At 34.8% G+C, this 21,013-nt stretch overlaps 1 protein-coding gene across 2 annotated transcripts in view; it reads right to left on the reverse strand.

Moving 5' to 3' along the window:
* Positions 1 to 936: 936 nt before the first annotated feature.
* Positions 937 to 21,013, reverse strand: part of HECTD2 (HECT domain E3 ubiquitin protein ligase 2) — a 109,082-nt gene continuing 89,005 nt past the window's right edge. For both annotated transcript variants that reach the window (XM_074233390.1, XM_074233389.1), the window contains exons 16-21: positions 16,797 to 16,871; positions 15,375 to 15,462; positions 15,109 to 15,215; positions 8,740 to 8,855; positions 8,051 to 8,194; positions 937 to 3,328 (exon numbers count right to left, since the gene is read on the reverse strand). In XM_074233390.1, the coding sequence (XP_074089491.1) occupies positions 3,208 to 3,328; positions 8,051 to 8,194; positions 8,740 to 8,855; positions 15,109 to 15,215; positions 15,375 to 15,462; positions 16,797 to 16,871 (651 nt within the window). In that variant the 3' untranslated portion in view covers positions 937 to 3,207. The remainder of the gene's footprint in view (positions 3,329 to 8,050; positions 8,195 to 8,739; positions 8,856 to 15,108; positions 15,216 to 15,374; positions 15,463 to 16,796; positions 16,872 to 21,013) is intronic.

Raw genomic sequence — 21,013 nt, forward strand, 5'->3', positions numbered from 1 at the left:
TATACTCAAGGTTCCCTAATCCTCAAAAACCAAAGAAATTCCAATCTTGTCTTCACAGTGCCTTCTTCTCAAGCTATCTTCATTTCTCCCTTTCCTGATCTCCCAGTTGTGTTCTTGTCCTTTACAATTTAGTCTGCATTTATTCCACTGTATATATGTTGGATCTCCCAGTAGAGAATACTGTCCTTTAAGGCAAGAACAATTTTTTTTTTGCTTTTCTTTCCCCTAGGGAATAATACAGTGACTTGCACATAGTAGGTACTTAATTGTTAAACTGAATCATCCCACCTAACTCAGAGGATGGTTATGAGAATCACACCAAATCATGTACTTAAAAGTATGTAAGAATGAGCCAAAATGAAGTCCTCTTTGCTTCGGTGTAACAAATATTGGGGCTTGGGGAAGGAGGGAAACCAGATTCCCAGGCTTTATGCATAGTGTGTGGATCAATGTTGTCTTTAAATTCTGTTTAATTTCTTTGTAAATATTTACACCAGATAGTCTTTCCTTTCTTGAATGACCGACTTAGCAGTATTTGGATGACACACAATGAGGTGAATATTTAGCTGTTGGTTAGTTATTCTTTTATAATAATAATAATTATAATAATGATGATGAAAATGAAGTTAGGTTTCCCTCCTACAAAAATACAGATCCCAGATGATATGCTGTTAGAGCAAAGTATATAGGATTTGTAAGGCCTTTGCAACTTGCTCCTCTTGCTCCTTTAAGTGATTTGGTATAGAACATTTTTTTTTAGGGTTTTTTTTTTTTGCTAGGCAATGGGATTAAGTGGCTTTCCCAAGGCCACACAGGTAGGTAATTATTAAGTGTCTGAGGCCGGGTTTGAACTCCTGACTTCAGGGCTGGTGCTCTATCTACTGCACCAGCTAGCCACCCCAGTGTAGAACATTATAAAAAAGGAATGAGGCCTAAAAGACAGCACAATTTTAATACTCAAAAAAATAAGCCCAGTCATGAACAACTTGTTACAATATTGATTGGTACAAAAAAGGGGAGCTTAAAAAATTTCTGATCAATGGGATATTGAAGTCAAGACAACAATAAAAAAGGAATAACTAGAGACATTTCATGATTACTAAGAAATATTGTGCAATACTTTAATTTACTACAGCCAATACAAAAATTGGATAATGTTTATTAACAACAGACATATAAAAATGTAACTACTTGAATTTACAAGGCAATTGAAAATTAATAAAATAGAACAGCAGTGTTTTTTTTTAAAAAAATGAGGTATTATTACACTGTAAACTAAAACCAGAGAGCATAAATAAAGGCAATGTGTAATCTATGACTAAAACAGTTGTATTTTTCATTTTCATAACAGACACAAATTTTCCAGTTAATTGTGGTACATCATTAAAAACAATGGGTTTGTATATTTCTAAAGTGACATAGCTATTGATGTATAGAGACACATCATTGAACGTGCACAAGAAACCATAAATTATCTTTATCAAATAAGAGCTTTGTTTACATCTTAAACATTAAAACCTGATTACTTACAAAGAATTCTTTTGTGCTTATTAGTTATTATCAATCTACTTTAAACACCTCAGAGTAGCTCAGGCAGCATGATGAGAAGCGATTTTAGTTGCACATAGTTAACAAACTAAACCAGTGAGTTTGCTACCTTTTTCTAGCTTCTATATTTTCTTAGTCAAGACACTATTCACTACAGATCTCTTAAGATCCCAAAAGTATTTCAGAGCCACTTTTAGAAGGAGATATAAGTACATACAACAGGCCCTCCCTTTCCTGCAAATACTGGTTGCTTCAAAATCCCAGAAGAATGAGTTTATTCATTTCCTCATTCTTGCTGAAATTCTGCTACTGGGATATAACATGCAGATATCAAAACTCAGAAAAAATATGGGGGAACGTGTATCTAAAAAGGGTATTTGCTGGTAATAAATGCTGGCATCATTTATTGTTATTGCAACAATAAGAACTTCTGAGTCTTTTTTGAAGAAAAGCTAGGAATGTCTCTAGGAATTAAATCTCAATTTAAGAAAAATCTTCTACAGGCTAATGTATCAGTAGCTATGAAATGAAACACAGATCTTTTCCTCATGAACAACTCTGAACTTCTGTATTTTTTACATATTTAGAATTTGTTGGGGGGAAGTGAATATTTTGGCCCAGATAGTGAAACTATACCATGTGACACTAATCTTACTTGAAATGATCATATAATTTTGTCCTGCATTCCAGTCTATTTTTATAGAAGTTGATTCCAATACTACTGGCCATTAAAAACAAGACTGGACATAAGCACAGGCCATCAATCAAATTTTCAAAGGAAAAGTTCTTTCATTTTGTGTTTTTCTAAGATTAATTTCACTCACAACTATAATTTGATTGGATTTCCCTTTCTGACATCCAGATGCTTTTCAAAATATGATGGATACACAAATAACAGGACCTTCAAAGTAACTAGTTTTCTGCCAGTTTTAATAGGTACATACCTTAAAACTTAACCTTAATATTTAAATGCATATAATCTTAAGCCTGGTTCGACTGAAAAGTTACATTCCTGTACAATCATCCCTGTTGATTTGTAAAAAGCTGGATACACATCTAAAACCCTGAATTTATTTTGTAAAAATAAATCTTTAGCAACAAATAGCACTAATAAAAATTCCATTCCCCCTCCCCCCACAAGCAATTATTTACATGCTTTTCAACAATCAGCTTCATCCTTACAGAACTATAGCCAGAATGTTAAAAACACCATAAATTTCCATTGTATGAAAATATGGCTCCAAGGCCTTATATGAATGGTATTGTAGCTATATGCTTTGCTACTGTGCGTTAATAACACATAATCTGCCACTGGGTTTTATACTAGAAATGCATTAAAGATTGCACTTCAGTCCTCTAGTGGCACCTATGTGACATCATTATGGGAGACTGGTAAAGTGCTATAAAAAGAGATTCTAAAAAAAAAATCTTGTTGTTACCTACTGACTACCCCCCTCCCCCAACCTCCGTGCCAAAGTTTCTGTGGGTTTTAAAACTGTATGTAGATTAAATGTACTTCACATTTAATAATCCAAAAAGTCAGTATTTCAAAATCTTTTAGCTTATTGTCATGCTGAAGACAGAAGCATGAATAGGTTAAAGGCACAATGAGAAGAGAGTGGATGCTACATATAAAAATACTTTATTTCCAGTCCAAAATTACTCCAGCCCAAAACCTTCTGAATTTGAAATCCCAATGATCAATTTTTGCTTTAACTCTTTTTTGTTCTTGTAAGGAGGCAGGCAAAGTTGGTTGAAGCAAGTATGGGCCACTGGTAGCCTAAAAAAAGATAAGTTTTCATTAGAGTAACACATTTTTTTTTAATAAAAAGCAAACTACTGAGTGCCATGAATGCCAATTTACACACACACACACACAAACACACACAGAGCAAATGTTCTCATAAAATTAGGTGATCATACCACTACTTCTAGGTTTCCTGAGGCTATCTTGAATTTTAGTTAGCTGTATAATGAACACCTTTGGGGGACATCTGATTCATTCAACTTTTAAATGATCTTGCTTTCAAAGATGGCAGATGTTGACTTCCTTCTGAGGTTCTTTAACAAATTTCCTCATGTTTCTCTTTGCTGATGCATCATTAGAATTTCTTCATTTAATCTAGGAATATTCACCACCTGAATACTTACCAAAATGATCAGGAAACTCCTTTAATCAGTGCTTGACAACAGAACAATGGAGATAGTGAAACATTCATTTGGGGCTTCTTTTTGTATCATTCAATGAAGAGTATAGGTGCAGCCCTTGAAAGATGGAGCTCAGAGAATAGGAATGAATGATGGACTCCTTGGGGATAAACTTTTGTTGCAAGAAACCAGTCCTTTGTGATGGATTATAAATGGTTTTCTTTTTTAAAAAGTATTTACTGAAATTTTCTATCTTATATTACCATAGTTGCCCATGTATTTTCCTCCCTTTTCCCCTCCTTGAGAGCCATACTGTATGACAAATGGTTTTTTTAAGAGAGGAAAAGCTAGAACAACTGACATACACTAAAAAAAGTCTTAATTCAAGTGAAATGTGTAACACCTGATGACCTTCCACCTCTGGGCAGGTTAGGGGTGCCTTCTATTTATGTCTTCCTTTGAGTTCTACTTGATCTTCATAATTTTGTTATTTACTTTTGATTTTTTTGTGTGGAGTTGTTCTTTTCATTGAAATTATTGTAGTCATTGGGTATATTGTTTTCTTGGCTCTGCTTCACTTCATTTTGCATGAGTTCAGGTAGATCTCTTCCATGCTTCTCTGCATTTACCACACACATCATTTTTTATATTATATTTATATTATAATAATATTCCCTTTATGTTTATTTATGTTTATATTTATGTTCCACAAATTGTTTAGTCATTCCTGACCTGATTGTGATTTTTTTTTTGCAATTTTTTAGATATAACAAGAGTGCTGTTATAAATATTTTGGAGTATATGAAAACTTTCTTTTTATTGTCAATTTTTTAGGGGTATAAACTCAGTAATGGACTATCTGGTCCAAAGGATATGGATATTTTAGTCATTTTGAGTAATTACCAATTGCTTTCCAAAACGATTGTGCCCTTTCACCCCCTTACCAACATTATATTATTGGGCCTCTCTTTACACAACCTTTCCAACAGTGACTGTTGCCATTTTTTGCCATTTTCTCAGGGTATGAGGTGAAACCTTAGGGTTATTTTGATTTGCATTTCTCTTACTAATCAGTGATTCAGAGCATTTTTTCATGAGGTTGTGATTACTTTGCAGTTCTTTTCTTGATAACTAACTGTTGTTCATATCCTTTGACCTAAACGGAAATTTTTCAGTTGTAGACTCGCCCCTTTTCTTTTTTTTTTCCCTTAAGAGCAGTAGGACAGCTGCCCTAGGGCAGAAGAACATGGGAAAACTGCTTAAGTTCTCCCTCACATGGTCAAGGAGAGAGTCCCTGGACCTCAAGCCCCTGACCAGGTCTTGAAAGGTTGATGACCTCTCAGAATTAGGTGGCAGAAGGGAAGAGGGGAACTGGGTGAACTAGTGATGAGAATTCTTGAGCTCCAGCCTTCTGGGAAAAGGAAAGGTCAGTCTATGGCAGCACAATCCAGAATCTAGCTTTTTAGCAATGAGGAGGATGGTTTTCTAGACACCTCTGGCCAATTGTGAAAAAAAAAACAAAACATTAATATACCTAGTACCTCAAATTGGAGGAATAGTGAGGCATCTGCCAGGACATCTTGGATGTAGGGGCCATTGTCCTCTACCATTACTATGATTTATTTGGACATTCTAGGTCTCATGAAATAGTTGTATCTCTGGCAACCCAAAGGATATTCCCCTTCTAGAGGAAGACTAAATCTAGGGTAGAACCATAAGGCCAGATGTGCCTGTATAATTTTTTAGAGTGAAAGAGGGATTCACTGGAATGCTTCAACACCAAACTCATTTTCCTTTGGAGAGGACTGCAAACCACAGGGTGTTCATGAATGTGGAACATATTAGAATATTGGAGGAAGATAAGACTTACTGGAAAAGGAAGGAAAATTTGTTTTCTTCCTGAATGTCTTTTATGTAGTTTTACATTTTTTTTGCTGGGAATAAAGGTTGTTTCATATACATTATCTTGTATTCTAATATAGGATCTAAAAAACCTTTTCACTCAGATCTATGGGGATCTGGAGCTTATCCAACTTAAGTCTGGGATTTCCTAGAGGCAACCCTGGATATGGAATAATAACAGAATAATTTTCCTCTTTAGCTGTTGATTCCCCTCCTCTTCCTTTCCCCCTCTAAGTTAGATGCAGTACATATGACTTCAGAGCTAGGAACTCAGAGTCATGAGGGAATAATACTCTTTTTTTCACCTCAATTCAAATATACATCATAAATTGCTTTGAGTTCTGAAGAGTACTCTTTCTTTAACTCTGACTTTCTGTCTTTTTCTGCTTTGCTCTATATCTCTGCTTCTCTGTTTCTTTCTCTGTGTCTAAATTTTGGTCTTAAAATAACCAAGAGAGATCAGAATTAACTAGATAAAAGCAGAAGTAATTTCAATGAAGAAATCTGTGTAAATCAATCCTAAATTCATGCCGGTCCCCAACATTATTAAAAAAATTGTTCTAAGGCTTTAAAATTTTTCTTTTATAAAATAACCATTATTCAGCTCCTTATGAATATATACTAATGGTGGTAGTCCTAATATAACTGTTTCAGTTTTACAGAAGAGGATACTGAGGCTCAAAAAGTTTCAATGACTTGGCCACATTTCTTTCAAGGCATGACTTGAAGCTAAGTCTTTCTTATTCCAAGCCTGGTACTTCTCCTATACCATGCTGCTTATCTTCATAAGCTAAGAACAACAGAATAGTTTAAAAAACAAAAGCATTTCTACTTTCAATCATAATAACAATAAACAATTTCCTTATTTTTCTCAAACTGTAAACAAGATCAAAACAAGTGACTATAAGGAGAAAATGTACAAACCATTTTAGTTTCCAGGCTTCCAAGTCATAGTGTTAAAACCATTATTAAATTTATAATATAATTTAGAAATCAGATATTAGTATATTTTGAAATCTGTTACATGAGCCTGGCTCTTCCTACAACCCTTTTTTGTGGTTTGAAGGTGGATCCTGAAGGAAACACAAGGTACAGCAGCCCCTGCCCAGCCAGAAAGGCTTGGAGTGCAGGCTCAGGCCTGTCCATCTGCTGTCCAAGGATGAGTCTACCTGATAAAAGAAGCTCATCACTGGAGGGTCGGCCACGGAGGACAGAAACTCATGAAGACCATCTCCCAAGATATATCCAGGGTGTGATCTGTAACTCGATGCACCTTAGGAGAAGGACCACCCATACTGATAAAATCAAGGACATCAAATCAAATCAAATCAATGTCTGTTATTTGGAGGCCTCTTTCATGTACCCATCTTACAAAGTCCAAGAGTTTTCTTACCTAAAAGAGGCAGTGAGGTGGTACAGTAGCTAGAGTATAGATGGAGTCAGGAAGACCTGAGTTTGACTCCTACCTCAGAGATTCTCTGCTTCATGGACCTGGTCAAACTACTTAATTCTCTCTTAGCCTTGGTTTCATCATCTATGCATTGGGGATGATAATCATCCCTACCTCATGGGGTTGTTGTGAGGATGAAATGAGTTAGCATATTTAAAGACCTTTGTAAACCTTAAAGCACTATATTATAAATGCTATGATGATGATGATGATGATGATGATAACTGTCCCATAGTTTATTACCACACTGGTGACCACACTGATTATAACCTTGTGCTAAGGTACTAATAAACAATTCTAAGGAAGTTACTAAAAATTTACCCAAGATTTCTCAAGGAGGAGATTAGAACTGGACGATATTGTTAATGGTATTCTATCTACTGACAGTTACATTTTATCCAAACACTATGAAGCCAAGTTCCATGCTGCACCAGCAATAGGAATATCCCAGAATGTGGAAACTTCTGTTAACAGCTCAAATTCAGTGTAGTGTTAAGAGAAGACTGGTATAAAATGGAATAGGGTCAAAGGTAGCCTCATACATATACCTCCAACTCTTCAGAAACCTTTGTGATTGGCTGAGTCAACCTTACGCCTCTGAGAAGGGACTGATACTTAGAAGTATGAAGCTGCTCCCTGGGTTGGGTTTCTGGACCTACATGTTGACTATGGGTGGTTTAATGGAACCTGCCATTTGGAAGATCTCCTGATGCTTTTTTTCCAAGCTATAAAGTTGGATTATGACTGGGGGCTGGGTTTAATAAATTTTTTGTTGTTTCTCAGAGATTTTTTGATATTCAGAAAGTATCACAGTAACTTATCAAAAATGGTCATCATTAATTTTTGATTTCTAGTTTTTATTTAAAGAAGAAATAGAAAGTAGAGGAAGAGGGGAAAATCTATTCCACCAAAAAGATGAATTTCACCAAGAAATGTATATTTTACAGAAAGATAATACTCCAACCCTATAGAATAAGAATACAAATGAGACTGAAAATTTACCAGTTAGTAGACGTATCATGCTTTGAAATCTTGAAATTCAAATCTGCCATCCCTCCTACAGGTACTCTGTCACTTCCTGTGGTAAAATGTAGTAACTTCTTTTGAAGATCAAGAGGAAACCCAAGTACGACGTCCCAAAAGTATCTATCATGACAAAACAATTTTTGAAAAGGTTTAAAAAAAAACCCCAAACTGTTAACCTATAGTCTAGAATAAAATCAACTTTAAGAGGGAAACAAATAAAACTCTTCAAACAGAGTAATTCCCTTGGTGTAAGGTTGTGCTAATTAAGTAGTCTGAATATGAAGAAAATTTTTCCGGTAGACCTTAAAAGACTTTTAAATGATCCAGCCATGGGTGGCATCAAGGTGATTTTCTCTTATGAAATGTAAATTTTCTAATTATGGTATTGTTATTAAAATTATTCATCATCCATACACATATATTTACATAGTCTATGACCAAAACTTACTTTAATTTTTATTTGTTCATTTTTTTTGAAATTTATATTGCCAACACTATTCTCCTAAAGATCCCCAAGTTCTTCCACTTTTAAAATGCTCATAATAGCATTTCTGTGATAAGATGGCTCATACCAGCCTTTAGTGTTTAAATGAGCATAAGTAACCAAAAATTATTGCATAGAGCATATAATCATCCTTTTTCTTAAGTAAGGGGAAATAATTTACCGTATAGTAAGGTCAGTTTTCACATAGCCATCATACTGAGTATTTCTCTGCAGAGCATGCATATCCAATTCAGGACTCCCACAGACCAGAATTTCTACTTCTTCTGGACGAAGCAGCTACCAATAATTAAAAATTAAAATGATTATTAGTTATAATAAAAAGTCTTTGGACAATGATTTAAAAAACTTAAATTGGAAATGTTTGCATATCACAAGAGTATGTCTTCTTATAATGAATCAAACATTTTACACTAGGGAAACATTTTCTCAACATCAGTATTAATAATTCTAAATTCTTCTAAAGAATAACATTTTAAAAAGTTTTGGTTGTAAAGTAACTTTTTCAGATCATTAATAATTGTGACATTTATATGGTGTTTTCATGGTTTATTAAATAAGCATTAAAGTAGAGAACAATGAGAAGCATGCTGGGGCTCATTTGTTCCCTAGAATCACCAATTCTACTTTTATAACTAATAAAAAATTATAACTCTACATGTTAAGGTCAAGTAGCTTTGTGGTTTGTGTGTATGTGTGTGTGCATAAATTTGGATATATCACATAAGGAATTCAAATTTAAAGAGAAAGACAGTCCTTGTCCTCAAGCAAGTTGAGATAACATATATAAACTAGTAAGGATTAGGGAAGGGTTTGTGAAATTTTAGGGGCAGTCAAATGACTGGCCCTTTATAGAAGCAATGATAATAACTGACTTGATCACTGCACCTACAACTAAAGAGGTGGAAAGTTTATGTATGTCGAGCATCGACATTGGTTGATGACTGCACAGGATGTGAATTATACTCTGGTCTGGGGTTGGTTATATGTAATGAATTAAGTTGGTCTGTCCTCAGTAACCCATAGGGTGGCCATGGTCACACAAGTAATATGTGGATGGAGCTTGTGTGGTAAACTAGGAAAAGTATTGCGCTTGGAGTCAAGAAGCCCGGGGTTCAGATTATCATTCTATTGCTTATTTCCTCAGTAATCTTGGACAAATTACTTAGCCACAATGACTAGTTCCCTCATTTGTAAAATGAGGAGGTTGCTCTAAATGGCCTCTAAGGAGCCTTATTGTTCTAAAGCTCTGATTATGTCAGTCAGGCCCTGAACCCAGGTTTTTCTGAGTACAAGGTCAATTTTCCATCCACTATTCATCTATCATCTTATAGTGGTTAAGTTCTTTGCCTAAAGTCACACAGACAATAAGCATAGTGTCAGAGGGGAGATTCAAACCCAAGACTCCTGGTATATGGATTAACAAGAGGCTGACATATTCATTCTTCAAGATCCCATTCTCCCAAGATCCTACCTCCTGCATGAAGCTCCTTGACTTCTAGAGTCCAGGATAATCTCTCCACCTCATGATCTCTCATAATACTTATTGGCCTGATATTTGGTGAGGGTATCATATATTTTGGGAAGTGATTATCCTATCTTCTATCATTCTATTCTTTTCATGTGCCTACATAAAACGATTGGATGCTCCTCAAGGGCAAAGACTTTTTTTTTTTTAAGATTTTTCAAGGCAATGGGGTTAAATGGCTTGCCCAAGGCCACACAGCTAGGTAATTATTAAGTGTCTGAGGTTGGATTTGAACCCAGGTACTCCTGACTCCAAGGCTGGTGCTCTATTCAGTGCGCCACCTAGCCACCCCAAGACTTTCTTACATCTGGCATATTGCATACACTTAGTTAATACTGGCTGAAGTGAAAAGAGTTAGGGATTAATTTCTGGTTCCCATCGAGGAATATTTATAATTACTTTAAAACAAGTTTAGTTCAATACATTGATAGGTTGGGATCTTACTGAAATGAGTACTCTCTCAACAAAGCAAATCATCATCCATCTTGCCTGTCCTGGGTGCCTGCTGTCCATGTCCTTCTAAAAACTTGCCACAGGGATTTCATCCAATGCACTGTAAGCCTTCTTTGAGTTCTCTTCATATCCCAAATATGGTGATGAGCATTTAGGTGACCTATTGGTTAGCGATTACTCTCATGTTGGGACCAGACCATTTTCTTTCTGGACTAATTTTCTTTAATGACAACCTTTATATTGCCTTGTATTTCCTTGTTTGTAACATGTTTCAGCTTGCTCACTGCACCATACCACTCTCTCTACTCCACTGTGAGGTATCCTTAACTTCAGTTCTTCAGATACTGTAGTGCTGCCTGACTCACAGCCATTGCCAGGAGAATCTTGGTATTAAAAATAGCCTTTGTTTTGGAGGAAAATGTTGGAGTCATTAAAAGATCTCTACAATCCCTCAAAAGAAATCCAGCCTATTCTCCTCCTCCTACTCACATACATACACCCTAATGGATAAGCTCTGTGAATTGTTCATAGAATTGTGCCTCTTGATTTGAACAACAGGCAATTTTCACCCACTTTTTTCCCATGTAAAGGTAGACAGAAATTCTCTTGAGTTAATTTGGATTTCATTTAGGAGGTTCTGCATTGTTCAGAGGATTGATGTAATCAGCACAATTTTATCCACAAAGAGGAGTATCTGGAGTATTTCCCTACCTAACAGTAATTTCTGCAATGGAACTCTTCATGAGCAGTGGCAAACACTTTTGATCATATTTACATAGATGGAAAGGTAGATATATGGATTTATTAGCAATTGATTCTCTCAGTAACCTTTTTTGGTAGCAATGAGGTCCAAGATTTTTTCCATTTAATTGGCAGACTCTTTTTTCAGCCATCTAGGGTCTCTCAATTCTTTCACAATTGTGTCACCTTCAGCATGAGTTTCTTGATCTAATTCAGCTTCTTTTCCCTTCTTTGCCCTTTTCACTGACATTCCACTTCCTCTAGAAGCAATTCAAAATAATTCAATACATAAAGCCAGGTCTATGATGATACAGTCAAAAGTATAACAGCTTCTCATTTTGGGAGTCAGACATGCATCCCTAATTTATTTCAATTCAGCAAGTATTTACTAAGCTTATACAATGCAATGTAGTCTCTCTTTTGTTTCTGAAGAGGACAATGACAATTCAAAATCACATCTTGACTTCTTTATGCACTGGATTTAAGAGAGGCAGAGGACAGAGTTACTCTCTTCCTGAGTCTTCATAGTCCATTGGTAAGACAAAAATTGGGGTGACAGGTGATGGCTTAGGATGCAGTAGATGACCTGGGCATCTGTGATGCTTGACCAAGTTTTAAGAGCTCTAAAGGGCCTGCTTCAGTTGCTTTTATATACTCTATATACTTTTATATACTCTAGAACAAATTCTTCACCTGCTTGGAGTAGACATTCTCCTGATTCCCCAAAGGGTTTGAGGACTCTCAGTCCCCCTCAGCCTGGTTTAGCCTGCCTGCTGAGACAGTTTATCAGGGGGTGCCTGTCTTGCATGCTACAGATGAGAGTTGGTTCACCAAAGGTAGATGGGCAGCCCTGAAAAGGGTGTGGTAAGCCCTCACACCAAAGGAGCTAGTCCTTCCTGAACACTCACTCTGCCCCCATCCCAAAGTGTATATACACTGGAGGGGATGCAACGAAGTCTTGTTCCTTGAGGAACTTCAATCTTTTTATGTAGTCATGGCCTACACTGTGGAAAAACTAGAGAATGGGACAAGACAGGATATAATTACTTTCCAAAGTGTCCTGATGGTGAAGACAAGTTATAAAAATTCATACAGATCTTTTTCTTATATCAGCTGTTGATTTTCTGCCTTTCAATTTCATCTTTAAATGTACTTGGGAGGATTTTGCTTAGTTGAGCACCTGAAAAAACTATTTATTGTTTCATTTTTTCCTCTTTTGCTTTTCACTATTTTGAAGTGATACTCTCCTAACCATCTACCATTCTTGTCCATTAGATTTTACAAATAAATTTATATTAAAAACTGGTGCTGCCCTTGATTTCCATCTCTCTTTACATGGCAAGGTTAGGTGTTGTCCTTTTGGTTTCTTCCTAGGGCAACTTACAATTGAGAAACCTCTATCACTCCATTTCCCATTTTTTCATTGTCAGCTTAAAACGTTAGACTGAATAGGCACTGACTCTATCATTTCATTGGTCTAAGGAACGCCCACTCCCAGTACAGGTTGGCTCTTCATCTTCAATGCATGGCTCTTGAGAGCTATTCAGAGCATTGACAGTATCACTGACTTACCCAGGGTCACATGGCCAGGATGGATTGAGACTTAAATTCAGTGAGAGACAAGTAAGAAAGAAGTAAAGAGAACCTAGGATAGGATTTAGATACTGAGAAGCTAAGGTAGACAGATATGTGTGGGCAGTGGCAGAAAAATCCAGAGGGAAAGAGTGGTCAAGAGAGTCAAATACTATAGAGACAAGAAGGATGAGAACTGAGGGACAGAGATCATATCTGACCCCATGCAGATCGCTTGTAAGTTTGGAGAGGCAGATTTCAGGTGAATGATGAAGTTCAGGGAAGCCAGATTATAGGGGGTGAGTGGGAGGTGAGAGAAGATGCAAAAGAGGCATTCAAGCTTTCTTAAGGTTAACAGAGAATGGGAAGAGAGAACACAGAAGGGAGCTAGGGGACATCAGAGTAAGTACAGGTTTATTAAGAAGGGAGGAAGAAGAAGAGAAGGAGATAAGAAGGCAAGATTCAGCCAAGAGGGAGAGAAAGTTTGGAAGAACTACTTCTTGGAAAATAATCAGTCTACTTCCAGGACTCTATTTGAAATCTTCCAAGAAAGTAGCATAAAAGACATATAACGTTTTTTCTGTCCTAAATAACTTCTTGCTTCATTCACACATATACCTCTGCTTCTCTCCTATCTCCCTCTCTCCCCAATGCCCCCGGTAAATATGGTGACCTACAGACTTTATCCTGAGATGGCATAGTGGATAGAGTTTTAGGCCTGGACGCAGGAAGACTCATCTCTCCCTGAGTTCAAATCTCACCTCAGACTCTCACTAGCTGGGTGACCCTGGGTAAGTCACTTAACCTTGTTTGTTTCACTTTCCTCATCTATAAAATGAACTAGAGAAGGAAAAGGCAAACTACTCCAGTATTTTTGCCAAGAAAACCCCAAATGGGGTCAAGAAGAATAAGACATTACTGAACAATACCAACAAAAAATTTCCACCAAAAATAGTGAAGAAAAAGAAATACTAAAGGGTATATAGAAACAAATATGGCTTTTTCATACTGTGAATAATTCATACATAAATTTATTTCACTTAAACATTTTTAAAATTTTAAATATTTCATTAAAATTTTTTATTTGTGTATCTGAATCTGTTAATAGTTCTGTTTATAATAAAAATATAATAATAAAAATAAAAACCCCCAAATTATATGAATACACAGCAGGGTAGATGCATAGACTCTTTCCAAAGCAACTAATGTTCTGGGTCCCCAACCCCAATTTTACAGAAAATAGAGTTCAGGAAAGATTTTATATTGTTGTTCACAGTTTGGAGATATCAACCTAGCCTGTCAGTGTTACCATGTAGAGTGAAGCTATCTGATATAGATTCAGAATCTAAGTCCCTCATCTTTTCCCTTTCTTTGTATTCCTGCTCAGTCAGTGCCTGGTCCATAGGAGGTAATTTTACAAATGTTAATTGCTTGTTAGCTTGAATAATGAAAAATTGTTTCACAGACACCACCAAGACCACCAGGGATATGTGTTCACTTTCTCCCCAGAGATTTGCTGTAACTCAAATTTTCTCTACTATTTCTGCACGTAAAGACCATTCACTCTGGGTCAATGGGATGTCTTCAGTAACTTGAAGAGTTTTTAGTGAGCTTTACTTTTTTGAATAAAGAAAGGGAATAAGGCTAGGAATTAATACCAAACTGAAGGTTGCACAAAGGATTACTCCTTCAGTTGGGATTGTATGACATGATCTCTGAAATGCATTTCAATTCTGAGATTGGCTACGTGGACCTGAATTTTATCTAGTCCAATTACTTAATTGATATGAATAGCTCAAATTTATATGGATATTTATATTATAATATATATATATAAATAGGCAATAGAATATGATGATGATGATGATGATGATGATGATGATGATGATGATGATGATGATGATAATGAAGATGATCTCTATGGTGTGGAGGAGGAAACTGGTTTCAAGACTTTGAAAGACTTGTCCAAGGTGACATGGCTTATAATGTGGCAGAGTCAAGGTCTGTTCTAAGGCAATTCAGCTACACATCAAACACTCTTTGCTGCCTCTCCTTGAAGTAGCTGACTATTGATTATCTCTAGTTCTGTTTTAACTAATTGAAAATATTTTCCACTAAAACACTATTTATCTTAAGAACTTGTTATTCATAATCAGGACTGTCACTCTAAATGAAATTTTTCTTGCACACTAAAAGACTTACTTGATAACTTAAAAAAATTCTAAACCTCTTACTTACCATTAGTGCATTTGAAGCACATACACTATGAAATCCATAATAAAATGCAGCAAACTGTTTATAGATGGATTTGTTGAGAAGGAAGTCAACATATAGCTGCACATACTCTAGAAAGAGATTAGACATTTGATTAATATAAACATGCAATACAGTAATATAATAAACACAAAATTAATATAAAGATACAAAATTACATTTGATTAATTAATATAAATGAATAAATAATTTAGATGCATTTCAGATGAAAATACATATATTGAACATACCTTTCCTATTCTGATTGGTAACTGGAATTTTATCACCACCTGGTTTTAAATTATATGATTTGATTACTCCAAATTCTTCTTGGAAAACCTGATGAGAGATGTCATTATAATACATTTTATTTTTAAAGAATGTTTTACATTTTTTGCTTATTTATTTTATATTATTGCAATAATCTTGTTGTGAGAGTAATCATAAACCCTCCTCCCCCCAAAAAAAGATGATAAACCTCAAGAATAGTGAGAGAGGAAAAAAAGCGTACTTCAGTCTGTATTCAGATTCCAATAACTTTGTCTCTGGGATGAGTTGCCTTTTTTTTTTTTTTATCATAAGTCCTCCAGAGAAGTTGCTTCAATATTTTTCCCACAGTTGCTAGCTGTATTACTAGCTGTATTTCCCTCCACTCTATTCCTCCCCATTCTCATCTATTCCATTTTCTTTATGATTTCATCCTGTCCCTGTTCAGAAGTGTGTTGTATCTGAGTACTCTCTCCCACGATCTTCCCTCTCTTCTATCACCTACTCTTTCCTTCCCCCTTATCCCATCCCTTTATTTTTATTTTTCTCTAGGATGAGATAGATTTCTATACCCTATTAAGTGTGTATGTTATTTCCTCTCTGAGCCATTTCTGATGAGACTGAAGGCTCACTCATTTCCCCCTCATCTTCCCCCATTCCATTCCATTGTAAAAGCTATTATAATACATTTAAAAATTTATTATCCTATAATACATATATTTCCATAGAATCATATAATTCTACCAAGAGATAAGATTTAAGAAAAAATACTTTTGTATTACATTTTAAAGCCTCAAAATGTTGAAATAGACACTTATTGGGTCTTAAAACAATTTTATATAATTTGTTTTCCATGTCTCCTCTTAATAACATGATCTTACAAAAACATTATTCAAACTGGTTGCTCAGAAAGTTTGTATTCAAGGTCATTCTAGTCTATTTGTGACTGCCTTTCTATTTCTCAAAACTTTTAAGTTATGTGGTACTTGAGATTAGATAACAGTATTAAGATTAGGTTCTGTTCACTTCTCCAAATTAGTAGCTAGGTGGGATGATGAATAGAGGACAAAATCTGGAGTCAGGAAGACTCCAGGGTTCAAATCTGACCTCAGAAACTTCCTAGTTATGTGATCCTTGGTAAGTTACTTAACTCTGTTTGCCTCATTTCCTCATCTGTAAAATGAGTTGGGGAAAGAAATGGCAAACAATTCCAATATTTTTGTCAAGAAAACTCCAAGGGGGAAGCATGAAGAGTCAGACATGACTAAAAATGATTAAACACTTTTCCCAAATAACTAATACAGCACCATGCAACTGGCAGGTACTAAAAAATGGAATATGATGACAAATTTTTATTTGATATTGATTTGAATCTAACATGTCATTTTGCTTTACATTTATGTTACCTGGAAGGTTGAGTAAAAATCTTCTTCAACATTGCCATCATATGATAAAAGTTCATTTAATCCATGGGCCAATTCCTGTAAAAATCAATATTATGTACTATTTTTATATAATTACATTAAGTAAAGTGATAAATATGTAATTTCATTTGAAATAGGAACACAGTCTATACCAACTAAAACATAAAGGTAATATATAACTAGCTACATGTCAGTTAGTACAGTATATTTTTATTAACAAAAGGGATATTTTTTGGAAAACTTTTCTGATATATAACTTAGAATATTTACCCAAGAAAAAAATTCTGTATCAAAATATTCTTAAATCTTTGCGAAGATTTTTGGTATATTAGATTACAGGAAAATGTCTATATTATTCAAGAACATAAACTAGTTTGCTAAGGACTCCCGATTTGACTTGAACTGCTAGAAAAAAAATGGAAAGCAGTTTAGTTAAAAAAAAAGTTTAGATAAGCATCCTCTACCATATACCACATTTTATTCCAAATGGAGAAATGATTTAAATATTTAAAAGTCATACCACACACATATAAGGAAAATAGATGAAAGTACTTTTTTCACAGCTATAAATGGGGGAAAAAACTTAACTAAAGAATAAAAAAGATCACAAAAGATAAAATAACTTTAGAAGAAATTTTGGGAATAAAATATGGAATAAGGATAAGAAGGGAAATGATTTAAGAAAAATGATTATATTCAATATTAATGAAAAAGATTTGCTATACAAGTTATATAGCAAGATAGAGCAAATATAAAAGACCAAGAACCATTCTTCTAATGAATTAACTCTCAAAGAATATGAGTTTTCAAAAGAATTACAAACTATTAACAATCTCATGAAAGACAGCTCCAAAATAATAAGAGAAATACAAATTAAAATAACTCCAAAGGTTCTTTTAATATTGAAAAACTGTCAAAATGTCAAAAGATGAAAATTATCAATTTTGGAAGAGATTTGGGAAGTCAGGTATCTGAAATACTTTTGGTGGAACTGTGAATTTGTCTAATCATTCTGGAAAGCAATTTAGAATTATGCTAAAAAGAAGTTAATAAAATGTCCCCATCCATTGGAATCAGAGATCCCCTTTGTGGGCACATACTCTTAAGAGAGCAAAGACAGAAAATAAGGTCCCATGTATGCCAAGATATTTATAACAGCACTTTCTTAATGAAGTAAAGAACTGGAAACAAAGTAGATGCTCTTTGGTTGGGGAAATGAAAAACAAATTGAGATCCATGAATGCAACAGCATTTAGTGTGTTATAAAAATGACAAATATGAGGAATTCAGAAAAAAATGAGGGATGATTTATATGAACTGATGCAGAAAAGAATATCCACAGTGATTGCAACAATGTAAATGGAAAGAAAAAATGAAACTGAATGTTGAACAATTTATAAAAACCAAGTTTGGCTCTGGAAAAGAGATGAGAAAATGCAACATTTCTCTTTTGTTGAAGAGGTAAGGGATGAAAAGAAAAATATGAAGTGATAATACTAAAAATACAAAGGATTAGAGTCCTACTATTTCCTTAATGAATTAAATTAATCTAGATTGAATATATCACTTGATGCTGAGAAGGACATAGAATCAAATAGAATCAAAACCAGAAAAGCAGAAGAGTGCCACAACATGGCTAACAAGGAGCAATAAGAGCTATCCAAAGTCTAGGTATTACTTTCCTCTGACTTATTTATATGAGTAACCCAGATTGTTATTTTAATTTTCATTAAAAGGAGATCACCTTAAGAAAAGGTAATGGAGGTGCCAAGGCCTATTCACTTGTTCTGTTTTTCAAGATTCATTCAATCTTTAATTAAATAGATTTATACATTGACCATTAGCGTCTGGTTTCTTGAAATTCTTGGTAACAGTTCCAAATCCCTAAATTGCAACTTCTAAAACCCACAATTTATTAATATGATGAAGAAAATACATAAAATGTGATTTCACTTGTTTTAATGGGATCCATAATTTATATCTGTCTAGAAAACGTCCACTGAACTTTATTCTGATTCCATTTTCCTCTAATAATTTAAAATATATTCTGGAAATTCAGAGTTTTTATGTAAAATTATTAATGAACACATTGTTTGAATGGTTGGATTTGAATATTATATTCAATATTAATACTATCCAATCATATATTAAGTCCTTATTCATGGACAATATAGGAAATTACTTTATAGCACTTCTGTCCTTCCTACAATTTTTCCATGGTACCTTCCTTTCTTCTCTTCTAAAGATAAATGAAGTTAAGAGAGGCTGAACCACTTGCCAAGTTCATATAACTACCAGTAACTCAGATCTCTTTAGTTTCTTTGTATTTCTACTGGGCCACTATGTGTCTAACATAAAGATGACTTGTACTTTGAGGTTATGAGTCCAATTGGTCCCAGTGTATTTTTTTTTCAATTTTTTGGGCAGGGAGTTCACTAATGACCTGTTTTTCTTTCTAAGATTAGATTAGATTAGTAGGTGCTTTTATTAGCACCTACTGTGTACAAGGTGGTACAATAGGCACAGGAAATATTATGATGACAATGACAAAAAAAGTAGATGCTTTCAAAAAGCTTATATTCTACTAAAATAAATAACTATAGAGTTTCATTTAGTGCTTTGAGGTTTACAGAGTCTGACATACATAATCTTATTTGTACTCCACAACAAACCTAGGAGGTAATATTACTACTCTCCTCATTTTAGAAACAAGAAAGACTCATACTGAAACAAGTTAAATGACTTGCCAATGGTTCCACAGAACTCCAAGTCCAAACTCTGTGGATCCAACCTACCTAGGCTACAAATTCAAGTTAAGATCCTCTTCTATCAGTTTTAAATCACAGAGTAAATAACCAAATTTCTAACTCTAGTCTTGCCCTTGGGAGCATTTTTGTTATCAGGCAGTCCATCATTGCGCTGACTAGTCTCCTCTATGACAAATAATAGTTTGCTAGATAAATATACATAAATACTTTTATCTGGTCGCATTGAATTGATAATGTGTTAAAAAAAAAAGTTAACTTGTCAAAAATCTAAAACCGGGCTAGTTTTATGTTCTTTTAATAACATGACTATTATTCTTTTATCTTGTTAGCCCAAAATATATGATTCAGCTCTTACACTTCAATACATCTTACCACTTCATTTTATTCTTTTGAAAATCTAAATATAGAATTTTCAGATGTATTTTCATTGAATTTTCTATTCCTTTTCTTTTCAATGGGTCTATTTTTATTAACTTCATATTAAATAGAAGCAGCTAAACATGTCTGAGAATACAAAGAAAAGAGGTGGGAATTTGAGGTTGATGCCTGTAGGACCTCAGGCAAAGTCTCTGGGCCTCAGTTAAGCAGTCTATTCTGAGTAGAATGGAAGCTCTCCAGGGGCATAAATGATTTCCTTTTAGCATCTTGCAGAGAGTGGAGCCCAGAGGAGGCTCTTAAAGGCTTCTTGGGTCATTTACAAAAGTTGAACTGATGTACTTTCTAGTTCTGAATTTGTGGTAGTTCTTTAGTTGTTGTGTCATGCCTGACTCTTCATGCCCTCCTTTTGGAATTTTCTTAGCAGAGATATTTTTTGCCATTTTCTTCTCCAGTTCATTTTACAGATGAAGAACCAAGGCAAACAAGGTTGAGTGACTTGCCAAGGTCACACAGCTAGTCAATGTCTGAAGCTGGATTTGAACTCATGAAGATGAGTCTTCCTGATTCCAAGCCCAGGGTTCTACTCGCCATGTCCCCTAATTACCCCCAGCTCCAGATATATGAGCCCTATAATTCTCTTTTTTGTAATGACATTTTAATTTGACAGATACTGTGCTACTTATAATTAAGAAAAACTTCAGCACTAAAATTCAAAACTGTTCTTGATCTCAGTCTTTCATTAAAAATACACTGAAACCTAATTTTAAAAAATCCAGATTCCTTTAATTTTTTAAAAATAGTGATATTGTTAGAAATGTAAAAATATAGATTGTGCTGGAAAATGAAAACACCAATGATAGATTTTTAAGAGCTGGAAGGGTCCTTAGAAATTGTTGAATCCGGGGCTTTTCAAAGCGAAACTGCCAGCTCGCTATGGCAGTGCCCAACATTTTTGGCACATTGGTCTTCACCAAAATGTTCTCTCTGCGCCACATTTCTCTACCATATGGTTCCCGGATTTTCTCCCAAGGCTATCTTGGTAAGATCACATGG

The sequence above is a fragment of the Macrotis lagotis genome, chromosome 4, assembly GCF_037893015.1.
Source record: "Macrotis lagotis isolate mMagLag1 chromosome 4, bilby.v1.9.chrom.fasta, whole genome shotgun sequence".
NCBI classification, from domain to species: Eukaryota; Metazoa; Chordata; class Mammalia; order Peramelemorphia; family Peramelidae; genus Macrotis; species Macrotis lagotis.